This window comes from Pleurodeles waltl, chromosome 6 (assembly GCF_031143425.1).
Source record: "Pleurodeles waltl isolate 20211129_DDA chromosome 6, aPleWal1.hap1.20221129, whole genome shotgun sequence".
NCBI lineage: Eukaryota > Metazoa > Chordata > Amphibia > Caudata > Salamandridae > Pleurodeles > Pleurodeles waltl.
This window is the reverse complement of record NC_090445.1, coordinates 1443750100-1443765999: the sequence shown is the minus strand read 5'-3', so window position 1 is coordinate 1443765999 and position 15900 is coordinate 1443750100. Positions and strand designations below refer to the sequence as shown.

The following is a 15900-nucleotide window of genomic DNA, read 5'->3' as shown; positions in this document are numbered from 1 at the left end:
CCTTTTGCATCTGCTACAGAACTTTGCTAATTTTAAGAGGGTCTAGACATAGACACTAATTATTCTGAGCCCGACATAATGACCTATCCTATGGTATTAAGATACATAGGCTGCGTTTAATATCTATTCTACCAAATAAGGTGTCTAGATTTACTTACTTAGAGGTCTACTGTGATGCAACAGGCAGATTGCATACTAATGAAACTGCCACATGGATGAAATTAATTCAGTCAATTGGAGCACTTTTTCATCTAACCCCTATGAATGTCTGTAAACCAGTTTGACAGTTGCTGAGATTAATTCAAGCATTCCATCCATCACCTTGCTTTTTTTGCATTTGCTGCTTTGGGTGCGCTGGGTATGCCTAGACGTGGGGCCCGTTCTCGCTATGCCACTGGATTCAAGCTAGCCGGGATGATACACTGAAACCGGTCCCAGGTTAACTGTTTTCTGGTCCAGGGAGGGCCTGGCCGTTTGGGCTGGACTATTCCCATGAGAAGCAGGGTCATGGCTAATTTTCATATGGCTGGGCCCCAAACTGGAATGGCAAAAAACGATGGATTTAGGCCCAAATCTGTGACTGGGGAGTGAATGTTTGACACTGTTCAGCATTCCGTCCATCATTTGTTCTTGTTGCATTTGTAGCAGTGTCTTAAATAAACTTATTTTGTGTCCATTTGGAGAGTTTGTTCCCTTTCAGCTTAAGAGCTTTGCCCACTGTATTTTTTAACCGGTACATCATGTTATCACAGTGGCGCCAGGGCTAAGTGGATTCTACTCTGTATTAAGAGTTTCCTCCAGAAATCTGGGGACTTTCAGTTTTTTTCAAACCCTAAATGAGGTCATAAACCTTTTCACTGGTGATACCCTGGCTGTGCTCCACTGTTAGCATGATGTTCTCCAGAAACAGCTGGGTGAAGAGAGCAATATTCCATTCCTAATTGTTTAACTGCCAAAACTCTGTTCCTCTGTTTTTCTACACATAATGCAAAAAGAAATAATACCAGACACCACTATCCTTTTATTCAGTTAAGAGGGTAAAATACAAAGCAAATTCCTAGTGGGGAGAAAAATACATTTGATGAGAATCTCAACGTAACGGGGCTCTAATCTAGAAAAGAGAGAACACTAGAGAATTTGATGGACTTACAAAAATTAGTACTGAACATTAAAGGTGTTTCAAACCTTCCACTTAAAGAGAATGCAAATAAAAAAAAATGTGATTAAGAAGCTGCAGAATAATCATTTTATAAAAGGAACCATGGACAATCTTGTAACTCACCTGGTTGAATCTAGCTATTAAAGGCTGTCTGGACGATATTGTTGTGTTGCCATCCATTTTGAGATAAGTGTAATTGCGATCAGTGAGAAAAAATTCAAGAATCTGCAACATCTAAAGAGGAAAAACAGAATCATTATAACATGAAGGCTCCTCCATTCTCCTGGAAAGGATTATGTTACTTACCCTATAAGCATCTGTTTGTGGCATGTATGCTGTAGATTCACATGCTCTGCATACTCCTGAGATCTAGTGTTGAGTCCGGAAGTGTGCAAGTTGTTTTTCTTTCAAAGAAGTCTCTCGAGTCATGAGGCAAAGTGACTCCTCCTCTCTGTGATAATGAACATGGCATCAACTCCATTGTTAGATTGTTTCCCTGCAGTCGAGTGAGAATGAAGTGTGAGTAAGTGTTAGTAAAGAGATGTCCATGCATATGACAGTATAAATAGGTACTACAACGTCCACAGGTGTCCGCGGAGGAGGGCCGGTGGATGTGAACCTACAGCACTACATGCCATGAACTGATGCTTACAGGGTAAGTAACATAATATGTTCAATGGCATGCGTGGCTGCAGATACACATGGTCTGCATAGACTATAAAGCAGTGCACTCCATAACGCAGTGGCTAACAAGTGGGTGTTGAAGTTGTTTAGAAAAGGGTACGTAGCACTGCCTGCCCTACATTTGCTTGTTGGCTTGCTGATAAATCCACAGAGAAATGTTTAGTGAAAGTGTGTGGAGTTGACCATGTAGCTGCTTTACAAATCTCAGCTATTGGTATATTGCCCAGGAAAGCCATAGGTGCTCCTATCTTGCGGGTAAAGTGTGCTCTAGGAGGTGAGGGCAAAGTTATTCCAGCATGTCTGAATGCATTTAATTATCCATCTAGAAATACTTGATTCTGATATGGTCTTTCTTACGTGAGGGAGCAAAAACTGTTAAAGAGTTGCTTGGTTTCACGAAAACTCTTTAGTTCTGTCAATATAATACATTAAAGCTCTTTTAACATCTAGTGTTCAAAGGGCCCATTCTGCAACTGAAACAGATTTCAGAAAGAAAACGGGTAATAACTGACTGATTTCGGTGGAAAACAGCAATTACCCTGGAAGAAAGTTTGGGTTAGTTCGAAGGACTAACCTATCTCAGTATAATTGGAAGACAGGTTCTTCCAAGGTTAATGCCTGGGGCTCACTGACACCTGTAGACTAAGAAAGCTACTTTTTAAGATAAGAATTGGAGAGGGCAGTTATGAAAGGGTTTAAATGGTGGACCCATAAGTTTGATGAGTACAATGTCGAGATATCAAGCAGGTGCTGGGGGAACCCTGGGTAGAATTACTCTTTTCAGGTCTTCCATGAATGTACAATGATAAATGTCAGTTTACCACAGCAGCGTAAGACAAATCTTTTCCGTTTATCATCATAACATGCTCTGGATAGGAGTTTATAGGCTTCTTTGAGAATGGTCATACATTATGTTGGGAGCTTCAGATAACCAAATTCTATGACCTCATGAGCCAAATCACAAGGTTGAACACCTTTGGATTTGGGTGCTTGACTTCTCTATGATTCTGAGAGATAAGATCCGGGTTGAGGGGACGCTTCTCTTGTGGCACTATTGAAAGCTCGAGTAGTGTGGTGAACCATGGTTGTCGAGCCCAAGTGGGATCTATCAGAATGAGGGTGAGAGACATTTGCTTGAGCTTCCCAACCACAAATGCAAGACGAGGGAGAGGTGGAAAAGTGTAGGCAAACATCCCTGACCAGTTCATCCATAGAGCACTGCCCTTGGATAGTGGGTGTGGAAGCCTGGAGGCGAAGTCTGGGCATTTTGCATAGTTTGCAGTTGCGAAGAGCTCTATCTGTGGAAACCCCCACTTGCAGAATTATGGGAGGAGGACTCGGGCTAGAGTTCCCACTTGTTGCTGCATCATGCTGAGGAGGTTGTCAAAGTCGCTGTCCTTCCCTGGGAGGTGTTCTGCTAACAGGTGAATGTTGTGATGTACTGCCTAACTACAAATCGTCAAAGATAGGTGTGATAACGTAAAGTTTCTTACCTGTAGGTGTATTTTTGCAGCTTGAAGATTTTATGGATTCCTATACTTTGCATTATTCTGCCATCTATAGTGATTGGGTCTGGATTTTCTACTATTTTCCCAAATTGTTCGGTCCATCTTCTCTTTCTACCTTTGTTTGTTGATGGGCATTGACGGAACCTCCATTTGGTGTCTCCTTGTGATGTTGCCTCACGTCCTCAGGATGCCTCCATCCTCATTTGCCATCTCAAGATTATTTTTTTCTTTTTCTGTCTTCCCCATCTTCAAGGTGGAGGAAGGAGGGTCGCTTGTGAATCCAGAAAATCTTCAAGGTGCAAAACTACAGCTACAGGTAAGAAACTTTATGTTTTGCAGTGTGAATCTTTTCTGGAATCACATGCTGTGCATTGAGTTTATAAAGCAGTTACTACTACTGTGGTGGCTGGGATGAAGATGGGTATTGGCTTATAAATAGATGCGTTAATCCCCTTTGACCCACTTGAACTTGCAATAATTTTCTGTAAAGGTGTGCATTGGTGTCCAAGTTGCTGCCATGCATATTTCTTGTAAAGGGGTGTTTGACATAAAGGCAGTGGTAGCTCCTTTCTTCTGTGTTGAGTGTGCTCTTAGTGCCCTATGCAATGCTTCCCCTATATTTGAGTGGCATAATTTAATCAATGGAGCAATCCATCTTGCAATAGTGTACCTTGACACTGCTCCTCCTGTTAGTTTTTTGTGAATGCGAAAAATAATTGTTGAGTTCTTTCAATGTAATACATGATGCAACGCTTTGCATCAAAAGTGTGTAGAGTCCTTTCCTATTGTTTTTTTGGATTTTGAAAGAAACTGGGAATTTGAATGGATTGATTAATATGAAACTGTGTAATCACCTTTCGTATGAAATGCGGATCTGTTCTCATGACAATTCTGTCTTTGTGAATTTGAAAATAAGGCTCATGTATCATGAGAGCCTGTAACTCACTGACCCTGCGTAAGGATGTTATCGCTACTAGAAAAAAAGCAGTTTTCATTGTTTACATTTGCAAAGTTGCTTGTGTAAAGACTCAAACATGAGTTGTATGAGAACCAAATTTAGATTCTAAGTTGGTGCTGGGACCCTCCTTGAAGGTGCTATCCTCTGAGCTCCTTCTAAAAACCTTATCCGCCCAGGTCTGTGAAGAGGCTTGTTCCCATTTGACCTCTTGTGTAAGCCACTATAGTGGCCAGATGAACACTCAAGGAAGCATAAATCAGCCCCTCTTGTAACAGATGTGTTAAATATTTTAAAATTGTCTTCTCTTTTCTGATCCTCGTGTTTAATTTATTTCTTACACACTAAAGTGTTAATCTTTCCATTTTGCCCTATAACATTCTCTTGTTATTGGCTTTCTAGCCTCTCTTAGTATTGCCATTGTATCTTCTGGCAACTTCATGTGACCAAATTCTAAATCTTCAGCAGCCGTGCTGTTAATTTGAAATATTCTGGTTTCTGGGTGCAGTATTTTTCGGTTTTCCATTGGCAGCAGAGCATGTTTACTTGGTAGAGACAGATAATTCCCTTGAACCAATTGTACTATATCTGAGTAACACATTTGTCTGGCCCATTGAGGCACGACTAGAATCAGTGTAATGTAGCTCCTCTTGTATTTGTGATGACTGTGTGTAACAGTGGTACTGGTGGAAAAGTGTATGCAAATGACCCTGACCAGTTTATCGAAAGGGCATTTCCCACAAGATTGAGGGTGTGGTTGCCTGGATGCAAAGTTTTGGCATTTTGGCCCTCATTATAACATTGGAGGTAAAAACGGCCTACGGCCATGGCGACAGCTGCCAAAAGATCGTTGCTGCGGCTACCAGCCGTCCGCCGTATTATGACCACAGTCGGATTTCAGCCAGAAGGACAGCGGAAATCCGGCTATGGCCATGGTGGCGGATAGCGCCACGCCAGTAGACCGCAGGTGGCAGCAGCGCCCCATCTCCTGCCGGAGGACCCTCTGACTACAGGCAAGTCGGGTCTCCGACAGGGGAGAGGGGTGTTGTGTGTGTGTGTGTGTGTGGGGGGGGTATGTTTGTGTGTTCGTGGATGTTCGCCATGTTACCACTGACCGCCAGGGTCATAATGACCCCCTTTGTGTTTCAAGGGGCGTTGCAAACAGGTCTATTGACGGTGTTCCCCATTTTTAGGGTTGAGGCACCAGCGCTCTGGCCTGTTGTAATCTCTCTGTGGGCTTTAAACCATGCCCACTCTTGCTATTTGTTGTGCTTGTTTTAAATGCTTCATTTTTATTGGTGCATTTTGTGAAATGACCCTCCTTTGTGTGCAGAGTTCCCTCTCACAGGCAAGTTTATGGAGTGAACATTTTTGTTGGCCATCACATTAGTCACGCTTCCTCCTTTTACAGTGTGTAATGGCCCCTCCTTCGGTTTCACTTTGCCTTTCATCACAGCCGCGATCCTTTCTAGATATTCACGGAGGGAGCCAATAACTCTTGCGCTCACAATCATGGCGGCAGTGGTGCTTTGAATCAGCTTGCTTCTGTCAACTGATTTACTTTTCATTTTCAATTTACATGGCAAGAAAAGTCCAGTTAGGAATTTACAACGCTAATAGCTCTAACTCGAGCGAACACAAGAATCATTGCATTGCAAATACTTGTTTGAAAATGTCTTGTACTACCTTGTGGTTTAGCTCCAATTTGTGCAAGCATGAAGCCTGTCAGCTTAATTTGTCTGCCTCACAATTCTCCTTCACTTGAATGTCTAGGTTTCTTTGAATTGCCCAAATCCATATTTGTTGAGCTTAATTTGAGAGGGGCGGGGATTAAGTCCCTCCCTGTTTGTTTAGATGTAAAACACTGTTGCTGTGTTGACTGTATTAAAATCATCTTTTCCTGAATTTGCCTCTGAAACGCCTTCATGGCAAGAAAGGCAATTTTTAACTCCAGCCAATTTATGTGTTGTATCGCATCCTGATTGTTCCTGACTCCTCTAATCTCAGCGAGCCCATGTGAGCTTCCCATCACAAATGTGAAGCGTCTGTGGTTATTTTTTACTAAAGGAGTTGGTAGCAAAAATAGCCTTCCCCGAGTAATGTTTCCCCTGCCGAACGATGCCATTTCTTTCTGAACCTTCTGCATGACAACGATTAGATTCTCCCAACTCCCCGTTGCCTGACACCAATGATTCTGATGCCATTCCTGGTTTGGTCTCATATGCAGTCTCACATAAGGTATTATTAAAGAAATGCATGTTGTCATCTTTCCTCATAACTTCTGCACAGTCCTTGCTGTCAGAGATTGTCCCTTCCAGTAACGGAGAGTTTCCTCCAAAAGAGACTTGGGAGGGAGATGCTTTCTCTTCAATGGAATTTAATCTTGCTACCAAGAACAACCTCTCCTGTTCCACTTCTGGAGATGACTTCTTTATGTTCAATGAAAAACCCAGAGTGTGAAGAGTTTTCATCACCCTTAAAACTTCCTGCTTGCATTTTTGTTAAGAGTGCGCTTATACTAACCAATCATCTAGGTATGGATACACAAGTATACCCCCTTCTGAGATGTGCTGCTGTCACAGCTAGGCACTGTGTGAACACTTTTGATGTTGATTTTATTCCAAAGGCTAGGACCTTGAATTGGTAATGTTTTCCCCTTACTGCATAACTCAGATACTTCTTGTGTTTTGCATTCATTTGTATGTGCAAGTATGAGTCTTTTAAATCTATAGTCGCCAAGTAATCCCCTTTCTGAAGTTGAGGAATAAGTTATTCCTCAACTTCAGAAAGGGGATTACTTGGCGACTATAGATTTAAAAGACTCATACTTGCACATACAAATGAATGCAAAACACAAGAAGTATCTGAGTTATGCAGTAAGGGGAAAACATTACCAATTCAAGGTCCTAGCCTTTGGAATTAAAGTTGTCATCTTTAATATTTGTCTTTTTATGAATTTGTTGCTATATCAGAAGTCTAAAATTGGCCTTAGTGATCCATCCACTTTATGAATTAGTAAATTTGTTGAATAATTTCCCCTGTCGATTTCTTGTTTCGGTACTAGTTCTATACCTTGCTTTGTTAGCAATTCTTCTATCTCCTTTTGGAGTCTCTTCCTTGAATGTATCTTTTTATTTGCCCCCCCTTGGTGGTGGGTATTTTATTAATTATATGCAATCCAAATTGTACCATTTTTAGCACCATTTGTCTGAAGTTATCTTCTTCCACTCCTGGAGAAACATTTTTATTCTTCCTCTGAATGGTGAAAAGTGATGGAACTTTGAATCTTTGTGTGTTTGACTTTTGGAAACTCTGTATAGTGCTGCAGTGCAGTCACCTGCTTGCGGGGGTTGATCCTCCTCTTGTACAGTGTCCTCTGGCTCGGACTTTCCCCATAAAGGAATAGTTCCCTTGTTAGTGGTATTGCCAATTCAGTTGCGATGTTGTTGTTTCTGTGTTACACTGAAAACTCTGGTGAGTACTCTTAGAACATGGTCTCCTTGTGGGAAAGGGTCCTGTTCGAAATCCTCCTCAAAACTGTAAAGCTCCCATTGAGATTGACTTTCCATGGTCTCTTTTTAACTGATTCAAACATTTGCCCACAGAGTTACCAAATAACTGCTGACCATTGAATGGGGTCTTAGGGTAACTACCATTATTAGCGGTCTACTTTATGTGGCAGCTGCATCCAGGGTCGATTTTAGACATGTACTGGCAATAATTTTGCCACTCTCCACCAGATGTGCTGTCCTCTTTCAATATTGGTCAGGAAGGTGCTTCATTAGTTCCGATATTTCATCCCAGTGCTGGTGTTTGTGCTTTTTGAGTAGAGCACTGGAACTGGTTTGCTACACTGCGCTCCATCCTACGGCCCATGAGCTCCATCTTCTTGCTCTTTTTATCTGGGGTTGGCCCTGATGTCGAGGGGATATTCGCCTTTTCCTTGTCACTGAAGTAGTAAGAGTCTGCTGGGACAGTGCCTTTTATGTATTGAGGATCTTTTGACAAGAACTTATATTTTTTCTTTCTTCTAGGAGTGAATGCGCTACATGATGCTGGCTCTTTACATGCTTCCCTGCCCTGGTCCGAAACACTAGGAGGCATAGGCAGATATTGAGTTCTTATCTGTATTGATAACAGTGTTTTAAAAAGAAAACAAGACTGTGGTTTGTCCTCCTCCAACTGCACGTTAAACTTCTCAGCTGCATTCTGCATAACTAAATTGCACATTCCAGTGTCATCTGGAGGTGATGGCTTCAACATTCTCCTCAGGTGAGTCTCCTTCCAGGTCCTCCCATTGGCACTCCCCATATTCTCCTTCTTTACAAGGTTGAACATAACCTTGGTCCTCTTCCTCATCATAATACAACTCTTCCTCTTCCTCTGGAGGCTCAGGCATGTAAGGAGGTCGAATTTCCTTGACTTCTGACTTGAAACGCTCATGCGATGTCGAAGTTTTTGTGGGATACGAATACTCTTCAGACTTTTGTCGAACACACTCTTTTTTTTAATTAGCACAGCCTTTTTGTGTTCGAGCCGCTTTCCTTTCATTTTCAATTTGGACGGCCTGGTCTTCAGCACTGGTCGGCAACAGTTTTCTTTTCAACGCCGAAGTTTCTTTTGGTGTCTGTATAGACTGTGAGCCTCGATGGCTTGATTGTCAGTCTGAACCCTTCAACAAGGAATCTGCTTTCTTAGACTTTCCATTTTTCGACAACTCAAGGTTTTTCGGGGCTTTGTCTTCACCGGAGCCATCCGGAAGAAAGGGGACAACAAATGGAGGTTCCGCCAACGCCCACCAACAAACGTAGAAAGAGAAGATGGACCAAACAATTTGGGAAAATAGTAGAAAATCTGGACCCAACAACTAGATGAGGAAATGATGCACAGCATGTGAATCTAGAAAAGATGCATACTGCAAAACTGTAGGGAGTGTGCCAGATATGCGTAGCTTAGCATGTCATCCCAACAATATGCTTGTATTTATACCCCTGGTAGCTGTGTACGCTGAGTCGAGGGCACACCTGTTTGACTTGTTTGAGATTAGTTTATGCTCCTGGACAATTGGGTGGCCTCTTTTTGTACTCCTCAGGGAGATGTTCAAGGAGTTCCTCCATTTTGTCCCAATGGGCCCTGTCGTACCTCGCCAAAAACCCCTGGGTGTTGGCAATTCTCCAATGGTTGGCTGCCTGTGCTGCCACCCTTTTCCTCGAAGCATCAATGAGTTTAGACTAGGTCTGTGGAGAGTCATCTGCTGATGAATGAGAATTAGCCTTCTTACGGGCATTACATCCCACCAGAGAGTCTGGGAAGAGTTGGCCCTTGATGTAAAGCGGGTCTGATGTTACAGCTTTGTATTTCTTGGTGTAATTATGCGTGCCCGCACCAGATCTTTAAAGATTTCATCTGACTGACGGAGCATCTCCTTTAGCATGGGCAGATAATTGGCATGCCCTAAGAGTAGAAGAGAGGGTCCCAAAGAAGAAGTCATTGTCGATGGCCTCCTGGAAGGATGTTGCCTCTTCCGAGGGGGGGAGGAGGGCTTACCTGAGTATAGGTCTCAGGCATTATCCTGCCAGGAGGGGTGGGGCAGTGTCATAAATATCCCATGGACCTCTGGGCTACTGATCATTTTCACACACCCCTCCCCCTGATCCCCAGCGTAAGACTGTGGCGAGCCAACTAGAGTGAGATCTCCTATATCACTAAGAGTGTAATCTGCACTCCCTTTGCCAAAATCCAGCCAGTAGAAGGCTAAATGTGTATGTTCTTCAGCTTCGGATCAAGCCTCTCCTTCATGGTCTCGAGGATTGGTTCTGGTGTCGAAATGGATGGTTTCAGTGCTGAACTTGATCTTTGTTTTGGCACCGAAGCAGCCGAGGTGCTCGGAGTCGATGAGGCAGATTGTCGGCTCGGCACTGAGGTTGGTCAGCGCAATGCGGCAGCAGAAGGTTTCGGCTTGCCTTTCGGTGCCAAAGGGGGGCATCCTTAGCAGACGTTCAGTGCCTACCATGGCATGTCGGCATTGGTGACCCAGAAGCCGTAATTTTGGTCAGAACTGAACATCTCTTGCTGGGCCGGACAGGTGCATAGGTACTCACTGTGCGCTCTCCTGAATGAAGGCCCTGCGTCTGTAGGCCGAACTCTATTTTGGAGTCTGATTCGGAGTCCAGTACGGAAAGGGCCTCTTCCTCTGTTGAGGGGCCTCGTGCAGTTCTTCCTCTGCCTGTTTGACATCTTGTTGGCCGAAGATGTTGGGTGTCTCTTTCAGGTCTTTGTACTGCATCGCTCTCCGATGTGCCAGACGGTCCAGCAATGTTTTCTTTGATTGAAAAGAACGACAGGCCTCACAGTTTTCTTCACTGAGGTCGGGAGACTGGCACAGGTTGCAAACCCGATGGAGGTATTTCGCATAGCAGCTGGGGTAGAATCGAAATAGAGTTTGGTCCGTTAGCAGCGCATCGTTGGTAAAAGCAGATAAGATGAGAAACCAGGCCCAAAAGGGCGAGTCCCGAAGGCCGCAACTGGAGGAAGCCAAATGAGCGACTGAAGGATTGCTTTTATTTTCGAAAGACGATGGTGGAACGCAAACTAAAACAATGAAAACAATACCGACGAACCGAAGGGAGCCCGAAAACTGTCTCGAACCGGCACACCAAAAAACACATCCGAACCCGATGGCGGAAAGAAAAAAAAATAGCAATGGAGTCGAGGCCCATTCGCAATATTACCGAGAGGAAGAGTCACTTTGCCTCGTGACTCGAGAGACTTCTATGAAGAAAAACAAATTACATATCCGGAACCAATACTACGTTCCAGTTGAATGCAGAGCATGTCTAGCTACAGCAACACACGCCATCAATTACATTTATGTGAGTGGTGCATTGATCCTGGTATTGAGAATGATGTGAAAGGAGTTCCAACGGTCAGAACTGTCTGTTTCTGTGGTGTTGTGCATGTGCTAGAGGCACCTGAACTGAGCTCATACCTGTCTTGATTGAGAAAACAGCAGAACCCGATGGTCTTGCTTATGCCAAATGCTTAACAAGGACTCTACTACGATCATCTTCCCAGAACGCTTCCAGTACCCAAAATGATCTGCTTCTTCTAGGTCCTCATCAGGTACTCCTTTAAGGATCTTGGGGCCACCAGAGTAGAGGTCAGGATGGTTGCATATCTTTCTCAAGGCGATGAGCCCAGGAAAAACCTAGAATAATATAAATAATATAAAACAGTGAGTGGGAGAAGGGAAGAGAAACCAGAAAGGCAGGACACCATAAATAAAGAGAAGGAAAGCTAAAGAAAAGAACAGAAAGGGGTTGAGGGAATAAGAAAAGAGTATGAAAGCGGGCATTAAGATATTTATTGGAGGACTCCATGCCTATTTATGGCACAATATGGGCAAGAATATTTACATACGTGCTGGCATAATAATATGACTGCGCTATGCCATTTTTATTGAAACTTTCCATCAACAGTGAAAAGAAAACTATTCAATGATGTATGTTCTGAAGTCTTGGCCCAAAATAATTTAATTATTATTATTATTTTTTTAGGGCTCAGCATTCCAATGAGTGGTTGTACCAGCCCTTTCACAAAATTGAATCATAACATCAAGCGGTGCAAGATTTGATCCCCGCTGGCCCCCAACGTGGTTGTTGATGCTTCCAGAAGTAGCAAAAGGATTGCATTTGAAGTAAATTCTCCTCCCACTGCACATGTACAGCTATGTTCTATTTTCTCCCCAAGAAGCTTCACACTCCATCCTCAAGAGATTTAACCAAGATATAGAAACCTCAACCAAATCGAAACCCATGCTGACTGTCAGCTTCCCCTCTCCCTCCCAACCAAAGGCATGAGCAAGCCTCAGTTTTCAAGGGAGGGAAAGTAAGATGCCGTTAAAACACAAACGGTCAATGGTGCAGGGGGAATAATCAGAGGAGAAACCTGGGGAGATTTTGGGGAGAAAGAAAGGTAGGCAGCCGGAGTAAAAGTAGCCTTGCACCTTGGCATAATTACAATGTAGAGCTGCTATGTGCTATTACCATATGAGACAGGCTCTTAAGGTAATTTCTACATCTTCTCTTCTCAGCACCATCTGTATCTCTGTCTACCTTCCACTTCTACATCTTCCAGTTTCCATTTGGCTTCAACCTTTAAATCGCTCACTTCCCTTCTGCTTTTACCTCAATCTCTATCCTGCTCAACCAAACACTTTTATTTTATGCTCACATCCCTGCTTTTATGATTCTCATTCTTTATCTCTCTTAAGATCAAACCCTAGCAGACAGCGCAGCTGTCTGGGTTGCTAAGGACATCTTGGGGACATTCAGGAAGCTGACCTAGGAATGCATTCTGCTCATTGCTTGCCATTGGTTTTGTGGTTTGTAGCTCACATTTTTTTGCTAACTATTTCCTGGCTTTATTTGCTTTAAAACTGTCCAGCTTGAGTTCATCCCTCTCGTTTCCCAAACCTTGTTTACTGTATTCTTCCACGAACTCCCGTTTTATAAACAGGCCTTTACATCTTGTTCTTATCTTGTCACATTTGCCGTGCATTCAAACACATAGATCAAATGTCAAGCTCTCTTTTCTGAGGGACCTTGGTGTTTAATTTTCTTTCTCTGTCGTCAAAGTGAGAGGATTTATGTTACAATCATGCTGAGTATCCATGTTTGAGGATGGGGTGTAAAACTTCTTTTTATAGCACACATCAAATTTTTTTTACTGTGCTTACGTTTCAGAATTTGGTCAAAAGAAGCACTTTTTTCTAATTCCGAAGTGTGGTGGCAACAAATGGAAAATGTCACTTACCCAGTGTACATCTGTTTGTGGCATGAGACGCTGCAGATTCACATGCTGTGCATTATCCTGCCATCTAGTGTTGGGCTCGGAGTGTTACAAGTTGTTTTTCTTCGAAGAAGTCTTTTCGAGTCACGACACCGAGTGACTCCTCCCTTTCGGGTCCATTGCGCATGGGCGTCAACTCCATTTTAGATTGTTTTCCCCGCAGAGGGTGAGGTAGGGGTTGTGAGTATACTAGAGGTGCCCATGCAATGGAGTAGTTATGTATGTACCTAATGTCTATTAAAATAATATTTATTTACATATTTATAATTTTCATTCAACTAAAAACGGCTACAGGCTCCCGGGGAAGTGGGAGAGCGCATGTGAATCTGCAGCGTATCATGCCACGAACAGATGTACACTGGGCAAGTGACATTTTCCGTTCGGTGGCATGTGTAGCTGCAGATACACATGCTGTGCATAGACTACCAAGCAGTAATCTCCCCAAAAAGCGGTGGTTTAGCCTGTAGGAGTTGAAGTTGTCTGAAATAATGTTCTTAATACAGCCTGTCCTACTGTGGCTTGTTGCTTTGCTAACACATCTACACAGTAATGCTTAGTAAATGTATGAGGCGTAGACCAGGTGGCTGCCTTACAAATTACTGTCATAGGTATATTCCCAAGAAAAGCCATTGTGGCGCCTTTCTTTCTAGTGGAATGTGCTCTTGGTGTAATAGGTAATTCTATTTTTGCTATAATATAGTAAGTTTGAATACATTTAACTATCCATCTGGCGATGCCTTGTTTGGATATAGGATTACCTGCATGTGGGTTTAGGAAAGCTAAAAACAATTGTTTTGTTTTACGAAATTGTTTCGTTCTGTCAATGTAATACATTAGTGCTCTTTTTTTATGTCTAATGTATGCAAGGCTCTTTCGGCTACTGAGTCTGGTTGCGGAAAGAAGACTGGGAGTTCCACAGTTTGTTTTAGGTGGAATGGTGATATGACCTTTGGTAAGAATTTTGGATTGGTACGGAGAACCATTTTATGTTTATGTATTTGTATAAAGGGTTCTTGAATAGTAAATGCTTGTATTTCACTTACTCTTCTAATTGATGTGATAGCAATTAGAAAGGCTACTTTCCAAGTCAGATATTGCATTTGACAAGAATGCATGGGTTCGAATGGTGGGCCCATGAGTCGTGTTAATAGAATATTAAGGTTCTACGAAGGTACTGGTGGTGTCCTTGGCGGTATGATTCTTTTTAGTCCCTCCATAAATGCTTAATTAATGACTGGGATTCTAAAAAGTGATGTATGTGTAATCTGCAGATAGGCAGATATTGCAATGAGATGGATTTTAATGGAAGAGAATGCTAGATTAGACTTTTGTAAGTGTAATAAATAGCTTACAATGTCCTTTGTGGAGGCATGTAGTGGTTGAATTTGATTAGTGTGGCAGTAGCAAACAAATCTTTTCCATTTGTTTGCGTAACTATGTCTTGTTGTAGGTTTTCTCGCTTGTTTAATGACCTCCATACACTCTTGTGTAAGATTTAAATGTCAGAATTCTAAGACTTCAGGAGCCAGATTGCTAGATTGAGCGATGCTGGATTCGGGTGTCTGATCTGTTGTTTGTGTTGTGTTAACAGATCTGGTAAGTTTGGTAATTTGATGTGGGGTACTACTGATAAGTCCAACAGTGTTGTGTACCACGGTTGGCGAGCCCAGGTTGGTGCTACGAGTATTAGTTTGAGTTTGTTTTGACTTAGTTTGTTGACCAGATAAGGAATGAGTGGGAGAGGGGGAAAAGCGTAAGCAAATATCCCTGACCAACTGATCCATAGTGCATTGCCCTTGGATTGAGGCTGTGGGTACCTGGACGCGAAGGTTTGGCATTTTGCGTTTTCTTTTGTTGCGAATAGGTCTATGTTTGGTGTTCTCCAACGGTGGAAGTGATCCTGTAGGATCTGGGGATGTATTTCCCATTTGTGAGTTTGCTGGTGATCTCGACTGAGACTGTCAGCTAACTGATTCTGAATGCCTGGTATGTATTGTGCTATTAGGCGAATGTGGTTGTGAATTGCCCAATGCCAAATCTTTTGTGCTAAGAGACACAGTTGTGACGAGTGTGCCCCCCCTTGTTTGTTGAGATAATACATTATTGTCATGTTGTCGGTTTTGACAAGGATGTGTTTGTGGGCTACCAGTGGTTGAAATGCTTTTAATGCTAGAAAAACCACTAGCAGTTCCAAATGATTTATGTGAAGTTGTTTTTGCTGATTGTCCCATTGACCCTGTATGCTGTGCTTGTTGAGGTGTGCTCCCCACCCCATCATGGAAGCATCTGTTGTGATAACAGCTTGAGGCACTGGGTCTTGGAATGGCCGCCCTTTGTTTAAATTTATAGGGTTCCACCATTGAAGCGAGGAGTGTGTTTGGCGGTCTATCAACACTAGATCTTGAAGTTGACCCTGTGCTTGTGTCCATTGTTTTGCTAGGCACTGTTGTAAGGGCCGCATGTGTAATCTTGCATTTGGGACAATGGCTATGCATGAGGACATCATGCCTAGAAGTTGCATTACAAACCTTACTATGTAGTGTTGGTTTGATTGTATGCTTGATCTTACATTTTGGAACGATTGGACTCTTTGTGGACTTGGAGTGGCAATTGCCCTTTGTGTGTTGAGTGTTGCTCCCAAGTATTGTTGTATTTGGGATGGTTGCAGATGTGATTTCTGGTAATTTATAGAGAACCCCAGTTTGTGTAGAGTTTCTAGGACGTATTTCGTGTGAAGAAGACAC

The 15900-nt window shown here is 42.8% G+C and overlaps 1 protein-coding gene across 3 annotated transcripts in view; it reads right to left on the bottom strand.

Moving 5' to 3' along the window:
- Window positions 1–15900, bottom strand: part of ERCC6 (ERCC excision repair 6, chromatin remodeling factor) — a 208535-nt gene that overhangs the window by 61453 nt on the left and 131182 nt on the right. For all 3 annotated transcript variants that reach the window (XM_069240869.1, XM_069240870.1, XM_069240871.1), the window contains exons 13-14: window positions 11295–11513; window positions 1283–1393 (exon numbers count right to left, since the gene is read on the bottom strand). In XM_069240869.1, coding sequence (XP_069096970.1) covers window positions 1283–1393; window positions 11295–11513 — 330 coding nt within the window. The remainder of the gene's footprint in view (window positions 1–1282; window positions 1394–11294; window positions 11514–15900) is intronic.